The sequence below is a fragment of the Drosophila santomea genome, chromosome X, assembly GCF_016746245.2.
Source record: "Drosophila santomea strain STO CAGO 1482 chromosome X, Prin_Dsan_1.1, whole genome shotgun sequence".
NCBI lineage: Eukaryota > Metazoa > Arthropoda > Insecta > Diptera > Drosophilidae > Drosophila > Drosophila santomea.
In genome coordinates, this window is record NC_053021.2 from 19101298 (window position 1) to 19116278 (window position 14981).

Consider the following 14981-nt stretch of genomic DNA (forward strand, 5'->3'; position numbering starts at 1 on the left):
TTGGTACAAAACCTTTTTTGGAACGAAACTATTACCAATTAGCTGGGTGTATAAATATTAAAATATATATGTATGTATGCACTAAATCGTGGCTAGATACATTCTAAATGCAATGAAAATGGCTAGGAACTTGAAGTCTATCCCTCTCACTATCGCACACTACACTTCAATACCCTCTCGCTCCCACTCATCACATATTTATGATTCATTTCATTTCATTTCGCTTCGCTTCGTACGCTCCATGCTTTTTTATGGCAATGAGTTTGTGCATTTTTATTTCGCTCTTTCGGCAGTCACAGCTGCTGATTGCCTTTTCCGCTTTATCTGTGCTTTATCCCTCGCTTCAGAATCCTGGAACCTGCGACCTACGACCTACGACCTAAAACCTAAAACGTAAAACCTAAAACCAAAACCTCATCCTGCACAACCACTTGAGGACCATTTCCTACGCCATTCAGTGGACGAAACTCAGCTGCGGTCCTCCAAGATTTTAAGAACTTCACTTGAGAAGTTTTAAAAAGCGGAAATGGATGCTGAATGTATGGCACTAGATGATTCTACACTGAAAAAAATATATCATATACTAACATGCGTAAAAAAGTTAAGCTTAAAAATTACTTTATACAATCAATGGAAACTCAAGTACAAATAAATGAAGTCCAACGTCAGTGGATTTAAAACATATTTAATACGATAATTCTTTAATTTCGTGCAGTGTAAGTTCTGTCAGACGTCTAACACACATGTAAGCATTGTTGTGAACTGAGATGGGTAAATAAAAATGAATGTTTGAGTGCAAGTTCTCTATCACAGGAAATTTTTATAGCATAACTTTTGGGTTCAAATGCAAGAGTAGATGTAAAAACCAATGTATTTATTACTATATTGGCTTCTTCAGCAGTTCTTTGCATGCCATATACGCGAAGTTTGTTCAATAGTGATCGATTTTGTTTGGAATTATATATATTTCTTATATTAGATAGATATATACTCTTCTTCGGTAAGGTTTAATTTTAAATTAAAAGTACAAAATCATTTCTTCGCATTTCACATGCCTTTTTCCGCACTTTTCGGCCACTGGACTCTTCTTCTTATCGATGGCCATTTCCCATTTGCCATTCCGTATTTTCACTTTTATTCTTTGGCACTTTTTTTGGTTCGGCATTGAACTGGAGTGAAGTGGAAGCAGCGCAGGAAGACAGGAAGAGATGGCCAATAAATAAAGGACGAGCTGCCTGCTTCCTTCCGGCCAAATGGGCGGAGGACTTCTACTGGACTAGTACCTCCTTAGGTTAGTTATGGAGTCGGTTGCCTCGGGACCAAACCAAACCAAACCAAAAGCAGGCAATTAGAAAAAGTCGTAAAACAAACGATGGCCAAAATGGTTGTGCCCTTTCCACTCCCTCTTGCCATCCAATTCGGAAAAATCTACTGCAATTGCGCAAATTCCCATGATCTATTGCGAAAATGTTTGAAGAGATGGCTATGGGAATTTGTATCGGTTCAATTAAAATAAATGAAAGTGCAGTGTACAATACTCGTATCTTTGTTACTACAATATAATATAAATATTTAATATTATTTGAAACCTTAAATGGATTGAAGTTTGCCCGATTTAAGGTGTAAAATTCTAAATTTAGAATGAGTTTTTCCAAAGTTCACCCATACCTGTGGCTGGATAAATAGCAAAGTGTGCTAAATAATTGAATAAGTACAATTGATTGATAGCCAAAAGCTCTTTATACCGGCGCATAGTTAACGAAGCGTAACAGGTAGAGCTGGGAGTAGAGGACCGAAGAAAAATATATAAGTAAAATACAAGGAATCGGAATCAGAATCAGGAGCAGGAGCAGAAGCAGGAGCAGGATCAGGAGCAAGAGGAGGGCAGGGCAAAAAGGGTAGACAACCAAACGCAGTTGGGGAGCGAGGGCCACGAAAGTGCAGACAACCGAATTGACTCCTTTGAGTGGAGCAAGGACCTGCTGTGCACATGTCCTCGAGCATTGCAATGCAAGACAAAATCAGCTTAGGACTGTCAAGAGATGAAATACGGAAATGGGAAGGTGGGGAAAAACTCAGGCAGAGTATAGAGAAGGCAGAAACCAAACATCAACAAAGTAAGTCAACTCTGCGTTTTTCCACCCACCCAACACCACACCCACATCGGAAAATGGTGAGTTGGTTTGGCTGCTGCAGGCGGAAAAGCCATCCAATGCAGCACAGCCAAAATCAAGTTCAAGGCAGACAAAGTTGGGCTGTCAATTTTGGTAGATTATTCGCCAAAAACAATGAGAGCTTCATTTATAAAGGTGCATATCACATACGAGATGCGGCATGCAGGGAAAAGTGCTGGGAAAATCACTTAAATTAGTTACCTAAAAGTCATACATAATTAAAGACCAACAGTGCAGTTTCCCACAATGCATTTGGGTAAAGTTGTTTGGCTCATTGGTAGCAATCTTTTCAAAGTCGTTACTTATTTAGATGTATGATTGTTTTAAAAAAAAATAAATAATAATAGTGAAGTCGAAAAAACAAACGGCTGAGTATTGTCAACTACAAAAAGCGGGTATTCTTATTGCTGTGTACCAAGTTATGCTTCAAAAACCCCTCGAAAATCTACTAATTTTGACCAATGCTTAAAACCAGATTTTGCGCCCAAAAATGTACGTTAGAAAACGGTTTCTTTTGCTGAAAAGCGATGGAGATGGCGAAAAGTGCGAGAAATGTGAGGAAAGCCAAAGAAAACTGCAGCTCAAGGGCGTTGGGCTGTTGGAGAAGTGAAGACATGAGCCGGGAGCCAGGAGCCAGGATATAATGTCAGTGGCAGAATCTCTGGTTTCTGGTTTTTCGAAACCCGGTGGCTGTGAATGTGGCTGTGTTCAGACCACTCCCTGTGCGGATTTCCATCGCTTTTGGTTTCCCTGGCATTCTGGCATTCTGGCGCTCTGGCGTTGATTCTATTTTCCCGCCCACTTTGGCCAGCCCTCGTCTGTTTTGTGCACGCTCCATGTCATGCGGAAATTGAATAGTTTCCGGTATTGAACAATGATTACTTATGCTTCGCTCCCGGCCCCAAAAACTTTGACCCCGGGCATCGGCAGAAATTCAATTCGAAATCAATACCCCGTAATTGGGCATGGGTATTTCTTTTTTTTTTTTGTGTTGACTGAATTTCTATTTAAAATTAATTTGTAAGTTTCAAATGTTGTAAGCTTACATTTACATCTTACATTTCATTTTGTTTCCTTGGGTTTTTCTAACTGATTGTTAGAATATTCAAACATTCAAACATTGAAAAATTCAAATATATTTAAGGTTTTTCCACGCGATTGCCTGGTGTATATGTATATGCGGAGAAAGTTTCGCCAAGGACAATTTCCTAGAGAGAAAAGAAAGTTGGCGGTGCTGGGTGGTTGGATTTTACTAGAACAGGACATGATAATTGAAAGCATTGGGGCGTTGTCATTTGCGCATTTGTCCGAGCTCACAAAACTTTTCCCAAGACATGCCAGATCCCTCACCTTTTACTCTTCCTGCCACGCCCACCGCCTCCCCCTTCCATGCCCTCGTATCACCTTGTCCTGTTTTTCTGCTGCCTGCTTTTAGCGTCAAATTGAAGCTTATTGTTGAATTGTTGGCAACTGTCAGCGGCACTTTCTCACTCAGCATTTCTTCTTCGCTGGTCTTCCACCTCGCACACTCACACTTGCTTACCATCTGGATTCTATCCAATTTCTTGGCTGGACAAAACTTTTTATCCATGATATTGCGCTAAGCAGCAGAGCGATACGCGAAGCGGTTTTCTCAAATCATTCATTTGCAACTCACCTGAAAGTAAAAGAGTCGGAAAGTACATGAGTACACTGGGAGAAAGCAAATTTACTCGTATCAAGTACTAGATATGATTTTCCATTTAGCTTGAGTATTTGATTTTCGGTTTTATGTAATGATTAAAAGTAAGTTTGCAAATCGTTTTCATTTGAAATATTATTTATAATTGAAGCGTAATATTTGATTATATTTTTGCACGTTTAAGGACTCAAATTTATCGGTGTGTGTGTGAGCGGCAGGCGCGTGTTTTTCATATAAAGAGGCTGCTTTGCATTGCAATTGGTGGTTATAAATTATGACCGGCCTCCCAGACATGACAGATGTATTACGTTGGAAGGTGGAAGCAAAATAAAAAAATATATATATAAAAAAAAGAAAAAAGTACGAGACTAAAAGAAAAACACTTTATCAGCGCGAAAGGAAAATTCACAATGTGGAAAGTAAGTAAGTACTCGCTGGACGGGCAAGCGGAAATAGGCGATAATTGTTGCGACAATGAGAAATAATTCACAACTTAGTTTCCGTTTTCATTATGCATGACACAAATGGGATGAGTTAAATGCAAAAATCCTGTGCACTTTGCAGCAAACAAGTTTTCACTCTCTTTTCGACAGAGAATACGTCTTGCAGACTTATCTTTAGGATTTTGGCCAACCTGCTAAATAAATTATAGTTGCTGCAAGTAAATAGAGTCTGTGCATTTGGGCCAAATAGTTAACTTAGCAGAACTGGCTCAACTTGGCGATAATTACGAATGCCCGAGGGACACAAAAGTAGCGCCGCAACTCCCTCACAATTATTTTAATTTCCACAACAGGCCAACTTGCAGCCTGCCACCTACTACCACCCACTTTACTTTTTGGGGCAACCCGCACGTGAGGAGCCTGCGGCAAGTTGAAAGCCAAAAACTGCGCCCCACTACTACCCGCAAAGTGTGCCGCTTTTGTTTACCTAAAAAGTTAAGCAATTTATTATTAAGAAAAACTTTTGCAACCAAAAGTGGAAGGGGAAGGGGATGGGGATGGGGCTGGGATATGGCAGAGGTTACGGCCCTCATGTTTCTGGTCAAAAGAGAATTGCGTATGATAAATGGGCGGATATTAAATAGAGTGCATAACCAGCCAAGGACAATGACAATGCCAATCGAGAGTCATCTATGCGAGTTATTCCGCTTCAAGTTCCATAATATGCAAAACAAAAATGGCATATGTTAATATTTTCAAATAAAAGTAATCATATAAAAGTAATTTATATTTTCAAATAAAAGTAATCATATAAAAGTTATTTATATTTTCAAATAAAAGTAATCATATAAAAGTAATTTATATTTTCAAATAAAAGTAATCATATAAAAGTAATTTATATTTTCAAATAAAAGAAATCAAAAGTAGCATGAAAGTGTTTTAAGGAAGTTGTTTTGCCTTTTAAGCTATATCTTATTATTATTGAAATCCATTTGGCATCCTCATTATCCACAATTGCAGTGGCAAAAACCAATATTTTGCTTTAGCAAACAGCTAAATCACCCGTCATGGGCATCAGCAAACGGAAGTGTGCAAAATTAGCGTTTGTAAATAAATGAGCAAGTCGCATATAGAATTCATCAGCTTAATTTACCAGTCTGTCTCTCTCTCTCTCGCACAGCGACGCTCCCTCTCTTTCTACTTCCCTCTCCTTCTATTCTAACCAATGATATGGCAAAACAAAAAACACAAGTCGACAGGGGGAGAGGTGGGGTGCACATTGGAAATCAAGTAATTAATTTCACACGGAATAAGTTGGCAAAGTTAATTGGCTTAGTGCTGCCTTTTGACTGAATATGACTGCTTAGGTTAGTTAGGTTGGCTGGGGAAAAACAATAACAAATTACAAATTAAGTTTTCCGACTGCCAGTTATTTTACTACTCGAGCTTTTAATCACTTTATTTGTTATCGCAAAGGACAAATGAAATTTTGTGTGCAGAACAAACTAAATTTTAACTAAAATGTTTGATTAAATATAAGGTTTTTATTTTAATAACTACATTTTCTATATATGGTAATAATATATACTTTAAACTGAGTGCAACTGAACTGGGCATTAAGCATTCACCTTTCGTTTGGTAACTTTTTTTATGAACTTTGCAAACCCCCCTCGTCCTGTTGTAATCGCATTAGAGAAATCGCGCGATTTACATGGGATTTTCAAAGGGTAAAGTCGAGGGGGGGCGGAAAGGGGGAGTCTATTTTATTTTTGCTCCATGGCGCAAAATAAAGTTTTGCTTTGTATGCATGTGCAGTTTAATTCATTTGATTTCCCAGCGCCATTAAAACTATATTAATTATTGTAATCTATAATCTGTATTGTCGTAATGCCCAAAGGGCTCAAAGGCTCTAAATTGTTAGCTGTTATTGTCTTTGCAATTGACTAGCGGCGAAATGATTCGTATTTAATTAAATGCGCTAAACGTTTTAAAAGTTGGCTAAGTTATATTTAAATTTTCATATTTAAATAAGAATTAAGTACATTATTCCATTACTAGCAACGAATTAGGTCGTATTATTTAATAATACTTGCGCCAGAAAGTTAATGCTATTAAAAAAAAAAGAGTATATTATTGACATCAAATGACACTGCAAACAGTTGTAATATCATTAATAGGAATGAGTAATTTGAATGCATAACATGTGCGTTACTAGTTTTATGTTGTATTTTTTTCATTTGCATAAAACTTAAGTAACATTGAACGGGAGGAAAGCGAAAACCGGCTTTAGGAAAACGGCCCAAATCGGTTAGAACTAGTGCCAACTAGTTTCGAGCCATTAAATCACACAGTTATAGAAAAGTATAGAACAACGTCAACGTTGAAAAGGCGAAAAGGCAACCAACTGTTATATATGTATACTCGGATATATATGCAAATGGCGAGCAAACAAAACGTGACAAATTTAATTGGGAAACACCCACCGAAAAATATAAACACAAAAACGGGGAAACACAAAAAAAAGAACTATAACACGCCAAACACACGGCGCTTTCTCATATGACAAATTTTCCAACTGGGATATCGAATCAAAAGCAAATGCATTGCTTGGCGGGAGGAAATGGAGGGAATATGGATTGCCAAAGCGCGAATTCGTGTTTGCCGTCCAGCGTGACAATGCAGGAAAATGATTAGCCAGATATCTCTAATAAAAGCGAGAAAAGCGAGGAAAACGGAAAAACGTGAGCCGAACCCCACCGAACCAAACACGTAAATTGAATTTTCGCAATTGTATAGCTTTCGTGTATTCTTGTTATTGCGAAAATTACACAGTAAAGGGCAAATGAGAATTGAACCCAAACTACCGTGATTTATGGCACTGAACGTTATGGTAAATAAAATAAAAGTCAATAGCTGAAAATATTTATTCCAGTACTTAAACAAAATTGAAGACAAAGGTTTTACACACACAAACGATACAAAATTATAATAATAAAGGTAGAGTTTTTGCAACGATTGCATGCTAAGATCTAATCATATGTACAATTATAACTCCATAACATTAATATTCAAATCTCATGTGATATTACAAAAAAATAAAGAAATAAATTCAACTTGAATTAATTTACTTCACTGGTTGAAAAACCGAAAGTGTGTCAATAAATTTCGAATTACATCAATGAGAATTCTACAAAAGATGCCCTAATGCAAATTTAAGTAATTTCGATAATTGTCTACATTTCTAATTCAACCGCCGGCTCTTTCCAGCGATCGTATTTTCGCCCAGTGTATACCTGTTTAACGTGGGCGCGTCGCTCGAACTGAATGCCCCCTGGATTGTGATCTGCGATGCCCATTGTAATATCTGCACTGCTGGTATTTGCGGGGCTATGCGGCGCACTGCTTTCTGTGCTTTTAGCTGAAGTTGTGGTAGTAGTGGCTGCTGCTAGCGGCGCTGCTGCTGGCAATGAAATCGAGTCCACATTTCCCTCCATTAAAGCCTCCGCCGCCTGAAGAATTCGCGGACCCGTACTGCTTGAACCAATGTTACTGCTTGCGGGCGCACTGCTTGGACCGCTGTCATTGCTCAAACCGATTTCGATGACAATCTTATTCGGTTGCTGCTGCTGTTGCTGTTGCTGCTGCAACTGCTGTTGTTGTTGCTGCTGCTGCTGAAGTTGGCGCTGCAGATTCTTTGGATGCGTCGCCGCCTGAATATAGTTGAGATCGCTGCGGGAGAGATGATGCTGCTGCAGCGTGGAGTACTGCTGCTCGACGAGAGCCGCCCGCGTCTGGGCCGCCTGGTGACCGCCATTGGCGGCCGCCGAATCGCTGGCCACCTTCTCGCGCAGCTTGACGATGTTCGATATGTTGATGCTGTTCGTCAGCGTGATGCCCGTGATGCAGACCAGGATAATGGTCAGTACGACGCCGCAAATGACCAGGGTGGGCATGCGAAAGCATTTCCGGCTGCACATGGTCACCTTGCTGGAGGGGATTACGGCCAGAAACGCATGCAGGCGATCGAAGTCAATTGCCCAGATAGTTAAGAATAGTGTAGGCCTCCAAGCAATTGGTTTTTGTGATTTAGACTTTGTTTACTTTCAAATTATTTAAGAAATGTATTATAACGTTATGATTAGTGATTTGCTTGTGTACTTATATTCATCAGAGTTTGTTTACTGTCTTTATGTTATTGTCACAATTATATATATATTATGTAGTTGAATTCTTTTTTCGTTCAACTGGCAAGTTTATCAAATATTTATCAAACTTTATCAAATATTTAAAAGCGATTTCTTCTAATTACTGCTTGTGTCCAACTCACGAGATTTTCAACAAATATTTGTGTTTTGGTTTTGGGCTGTTGCCAACTCGCGAGAGCGCCACACGAATATTGGTTACGTGTTTTCTTTACTTTATTTTCATTGGTCTTTCTTTAATTTAGCGATCGTCGCGCCTTTCGGTGCGCATTTCGAACTGCTCGCTTCAGCAGCTGAGATGCGAATGCAGTGCTGCGGTGCACTCCCTCTCTTTGGCACTGTCCCTCTCCCTCTCTCTCTATCTATCTCTTGCTCTCTGACTGTTTGGCTCTCTGAACTGCTTGCCCGTTCACCTGGAGAGCGTAAAGCAGTTTTAGCTAACGCCGTCGCAGCTGCGCAGCTGTCGCAAGCAGTTTTTCATTTTCATACGCAATTGTTTTTTATTATTATTTTATTTTTATTGCGTTCTTTAGTTATTTTCTTTTATCACCAACTTATTGGGTTTAAATAACTTTTGTTTAATTTTATGTGAATTATAATAACTGTAAATTGATATTTCCGTTTTTGCTTGTACTTTTTTAATAATTTTGTTGTCTTGTGCTTTCGTTGTATTTGCTGTAAATATGTTGTTTAATTTGCTTTGTATATTTATCGGCAATGTATTTTTCATTAGTTTAATTGTTATTCGAAAACGTTATCTATTGTTTGGCATATTTAGTGGCTTTTTGTTTATTTTGAACATTGTAAACAACTGTTTATTTAATTACATATATTGTTTTTATCCACTTAAGGTAAATTTTTCCACCTCAATGCAGTTTTTTTTTTACTAAAACGCTTTTGGCGATATCAACTTTGTATTTATTTATATAAACCTTTGAAATTGGGTTTGTGATTTACTTTATTGCAATCGGTTTTTATTCGCATGTTGTTTTTTTTTTGCACTGGCTTGCTGTTTGCTTTTCCAAAAATACACAAATGCACAACGAAAAAAAAAGTGTAGCTCGTTAACATTTTAATGTTCATATGCAAGTTGCGGTTGCTGTTGTTGTTCTTGTTGCTTTTGAGGTGTGCCGAAAAAAGCAATAAAATCAATTATTTTCGTCCAGTGATCGCTGCAAATTGAATTTACAACAGCATTCGGTCGTGTGACACACCTTAAACATTTTGAATTTATTGGTAATAAAAGCATTTAAATTGCGGATTTCCTTTAGATACATTTACATTAAACATATTGAGTTGCACATGTTAATTGCATTCGCAACTACATCCTCAGTGATCTATCGATTTTATTAACTCATAATTAGCAGTTGGCAGGCAAAATGTTAATGAAATGCTCGCCACTCCTTTCACTTTTTTTTTCCTTTCACCACCGTTCCGTTTCTACATATTTCCTGAGCTATTCAACCTTGACAATATCTTGTCTCTCACTTTCTAGGCATCCAGGTGGGTTGTAATGCCAATGTAATACCCTGCCATTCCCAAAGGGCTTTAGAGACAAAGGGTAATTTGACAGAAGTGCGCACCTTTTCCTTAACTCACATACTCTATTAGCGAAATGAGCATATTAAATACAAGGCGAGAAAAATACGAAAATAGCCAAGTAACGAATCTTGTGTATTTTACAATAATATTTTTTTATAATATTTAGTATTTATAAATATTTTATCGTATTTTACTTCTAAACAATCAGAGTGTATTTACTTTCGTCTCATATATTTTTCTGCTGGTCTCGTTGCTTTTCTGGTTTTGTGTGGTATTTCTTTCTTATTTTTTTTTTTTGGACGAGGATTTAAGCATTCATTTCATGGGATCTGCACACGCGTCTTGTGTTCAGTGGGGAAAAGGGGGACACTTTGCGGATTTAATTGAGCCGACACGCACGCACACACCAACACACACACACACGCACACGCACACACACACACACACACAGACACGTACAAGAAGAGCATACATGGAAACTTGGAAGAAATTTCATTTAATTGCATATTAACGCCTGTTGCCTAGACGAATTTATTTCGCTTCGTCTAAGGCTGCTTAATTCTTTTTCTTTTGTTTCGTCTAACAACGGAATAGCAGCTCCTCAGTGCTTTTTTCCCTATTTATTTCAATTAATGAAGCTGCGTCTTTTGGCGCTTAATTAATCCCAAACAAAAGGGCTCTCAACACACTTTTTCTCGCAGTCGAAAAAGAGCGGGACACTGTTGGCATTTTCGGGCATTAATGGATTACATTTTCAATTAACATGTTGAGGCATTTCAATTAGTTGTAATTCGTGACAAATCGCTCTACGTGTGATTAGGCAAGGGCAACATTGGATTTTCTAAGCCACAGAGACGCAAGTGAATTAAATAGATAGTGGCTATAAATTGATATGCGTTTGGGTACAACGTAAAATTTATGCATAGAAAGCGTAATTTTTGAGAAAATACCCAACCCTACCATAAAGATATATGTCGGCCATTTCTGCGTGGTAAATTGCATAATAACAAGATCCATCACGAATGAAAAAAAAACAACCCACTATAAGGCGAAGAAGAACCAAGAAACCAGGCAGCTGCATCTGAAGATATATATATATAAGAACTGAACGATGTGCAGCAATCTTTGGCATTTCATCTTAATTATTTTCAACAGCTTTTCATAAAATTGCGGCTCAAGGCGAACGGCAAACAGATTGCATTACAACAAGTTGCACAGCAACGTTTAAAATCGGAAAGAGCGGAAAATTGAGGGGTAAAAACTTTATTAAATTTACGCAAGTAAATTGCAATTTATTCCCAGCTCCATTTTGTGCCCGGTTTTACACTATCAACACCACTTCCTTCCCTGTGCAAGGAGGCATTTTAAATTGGATAAGACAGCCAACGTTGCGTATGCGTAATGGCCGAAAGGCGGCAAAAATATAGTTGGTACACTGGTGCGTATACTTGCTTTTTTACTAAGAACAAGATAGTTTACTTTTTTATTCAAATTAGTTATTATACAGTTGGTATTGCGGTGCGCATGTAGAATAGTCGAAAGGCGGTAAAAAAAAAGTTGGTGCAACGTTGCGTATACTTGATTTACTTGCTTTCTGACTAAAACAAGGAAATAAGATCACATTGTGTATAGCTACATTCTGCCTAGACTGAAACTTAAATTTGCAGCTTTAAATCCCCTATATTCCAATCAATATTCAGCGTGACTTGTTTCAGTCGTACATATTTCACTATTAAATTATAGCCACCAAAATCGTACTTTGAGCTTGGTCAGCAGCATCATATTTCGTGTTTCGTTTGCCATTTGGCCACCAAAACATTTTTCCTGCCTGAGAACGCATTATTTTGTCATTTGCATTCGCTTTGCTCTAATTTCCATCTCTTTTTTTTGTGTTTTTTGTTCATTTTGGGAGGGTGGGGGGCAGGGTTTCGTTTTTCCATTGCTTTTCCTCCTGCTGGTGCTACTAGTGCTCCTGCTTCTGTTTTGTCGCTTTGTTTCCGTGCATTTTTGCCCCGCAGGCTGGGCAGATGTTTTCCTTTGGCCGCATTCAAATCCCAAATCCAATCCCAAGGCTCCTCCTCCTCGCTGCTGCTGCTGTGTCCTTGGACGAACCAAGTCGAAGTTGCGGAGCCTCGCTTGGTTCCTTTTTCGGCCTGTCAAATTCCGCACAAATCGAGTTAACTTCTCGGTACCGGCTGGAAAAAAAAGCACCCAAAAAAAAAAAAAAAAAGGAAAAGGAAAAAACCCGAATGGAAAATACAAATTCTCATTCTGCATTCTGTATTCTGCAATCCCGTGACCCGTAACATGTAACCCACCTTATCCCCCCTGATCCCCACTGAGTTGGGCCGCCTTCGGCTAAATCAACAAACAAACTGCGACATCATCTGCATCCGCGTGTCCTTGCAGCCTGTCTCTAATTAGTGGAACTATTTGCCCAGCACAGTTGCCCCCTTTGAACCCTTTTAACCCCTTTAACCCTTTTAGTCGCCTTACTTTGGCCATAATTATGCGCCCGTGATTGAAGGGTATATCCTTCAAGATTTTGATATTTTTATTTCCCTCTGTATGTAGTGCCATTATGAACATATCAATGGATCTTTTCATGGCATTAGTGGTTCTAATTGCATATATTTTTAATAGAATTACTTTGAGAAATAAGGCACACATCGGAATTATATTTTCCAATCAAGTGCGTGACAGTCTTCGACTGCTTCTTCGACTTTATGTGCTTAAAATTTATTTGCTTTGAGCCATTGACTTGCAACCACTTTGAATGTTGAACATTCACTTGAAATGCGGATCGTGACGTTGGCAGGACAAACGAAAGGACTCCATCGCCTGGTCAACGCCTTGCTGCGTACCTTGCTGGCTGTTTTTATTTGCCAGCCAGAGGAGAGGGCTGTATGGGGCGTATACGTAATGTGCCCTGCTGGGCCACGAATGTCCACGTCGTTTTACTGCGTGTGCAGGCAGTGCGACTTTCGAAGCCAAACAAAAGGACAAGGACGGACAGGCAATGAGCAGTAAGCAGCCCGTCTATTGCAGGCACTTTGAATTATTAAAACTGCACCACAAGGATAACAATAACAAGAGCAGTTGCAGCAGTGAGGACCAGAATCTAAACTGAACTGAACGAAACCAAACCAAACCAAACCCACTATCCACCAGCCAATGTGTGCGAGTGTCCTTTGTGTCGTGTTTTGTGCATTTGACAACGCAAAACGAGAGAGACACCCAAATGTAAAATGCGAAAATGTACACATCACATTTTAATTTTAGCTTAAACTTTACATTTTCAAAAAACGATAAATGCATTCAGCCCAATTAACAAATAATATAGTTTCGTTTAGAAACAAGCCGTGCACTGATTTATTCCAAACAATTAATGATCTTTGTTTTGTATCGGCATATAATTAAAAACAATTTGAAGTGTAGCCTTTGTTCTAGAATAAAAATTCACACTACCATAGAAAAGCATAGAAAGCATGAAAAGCATGAAAAACTTTTGAGAGAAATCGATGCCAGATTTAATTAGTCAGTGCCAACTGTTGACAGCCGAGGGAGGAGACAGCCAAAGGATCGGCAGATGCAGAATGCGATTCCCAAGCCCTTTCGCAGAGGGGGGTGCGGGGGAGGGGGTAAGCAATAAAGGGAGATGGCAGCTTGCCAGGACATGTTTAGTGCCCCGTTTTGCCCTCCATAAAGAGGAGCCTTCAGCAGGATCCCTGTAACAAGCCCCACCTGCTCCACAGTCCTTTTTTGTTCAGGTGCTGTGCTGCGTCAGGAGGTTTGACATATATGTATGTTTGTGTCCTGACGAAGAAATAATTTAGCATACTTTTATGTGCCTCCCCATGTTCCTATTTCTCGCACGTGCCTGTGTGTGAGAGCTTGCATTGACTTGCATACGGAAAATTTGGGATACCAATACCTTCATGTATTTTCATATTTCAAAAATGTATACTGCCAGGGATATAAACATTTTATATTAATAGGTATCTATATGCATACTAAAGATACTTTTTTCATGTATATTTGCATCTTTTATAGCCGATCACATAACTCTTTTGATCACTCCATCCTGTTGCACTTTCTGTTTGGTAATTTGTATGGATTGTATGCTTTATCACTGCAACCTTTTCGCCTAATTGCTTTTTCGACTGCCCATTTCGATTTCGCCACCCTCGGCCTTTAAAATTGCACTTTCTCCAACAAGAGAAAACAAAAATAGAGAGGAGGAGGAATTCAAACCACAAGGAAAGAAAAACCACATTCCGCTTCAATTGTTGGCTGACAAAATGGATTGTCTGTGTTGGCCACATCTGACTTTGGCAGAAGCCATCTAGTCCCGTTGAGATAAACCTCTATAACGATGCCAGAGCGCAAAATAATGGCAGTTTAGCCACTCATAAATATCTATGTATGAATCCTTTTCCCTACGAATGGATCATTCTTTCAAACTCTACTAGTTATTGTCACACGAGTATAGCATAATATAGCAGGTAGTTAAAGTACACTATTCTTATTAAATGTAGTTAGAGCAACAAACATATACAGCTATTAGGTTGAACACATCTGTGTGTAAAGCTGCTGACCAGGGATAGAGTTTGCCCCACAGAAAAGAGGCATCAATTCAGTTGGCTGGCGACAAAAAGACAGTTTTCCCCGAAAACGAAACGAAATAAAACTAGACTTTGCAATTAAATTGCAACACGAGCGAGGCAAAGGGGGGGAGGGAAAACTTTGGCGGCAAAAAGTCAGCAAATGATTTTTACAATTTGCCTTCAAATGCAGTTATAGGAACAACAAGCAGGCACAAATAAAATGCATGGCAAGGCAGAAAAAGTTTTTCAGGAATAAAAAAAAGATAGAGAAAAAAAGGCGAACACAAAAATATATAAAATCCACCGCAAAAGTACAGGTAGAAAAAAAGGGT

At 38.8% G+C, this 14981-nt stretch overlaps 2 protein-coding genes across 10 annotated transcripts in view; one reads left to right on the forward strand and one right to left on the reverse strand.

The window, feature by feature from the left end:
- The window catches only part of LOC120455443, a 67741-nt gene that overhangs the window by 38846 nt on the left and 13914 nt on the right, over window positions 1-14981 (forward strand). The gene's annotated exons all lie outside the window — the stretch shown is intronic.
- LOC120455442 (mannosyl-oligosaccharide alpha-1,2-mannosidase IA) overlaps window positions 1-14981 on the reverse strand; it is a 50562-nt gene that overhangs the window by 24491 nt on the left and 11090 nt on the right. Inside the window, exon 1 of one of the 5 annotated variants that reach the window (XM_039641639.2) lies at window positions 7592-8873. The exons of the other annotated variants lie outside the window; for them this stretch is intronic. Within the exon in view, the coding sequence (XP_039497573.1) occupies window positions 7592-8275 (684 nt within the window). The 5' untranslated portion in view covers window positions 8276-8873. Of the gene's footprint in view, window positions 1-7591; window positions 8874-14981 lie in introns of those variants that run through there. 5 annotated transcript variants of the gene reach the window in all.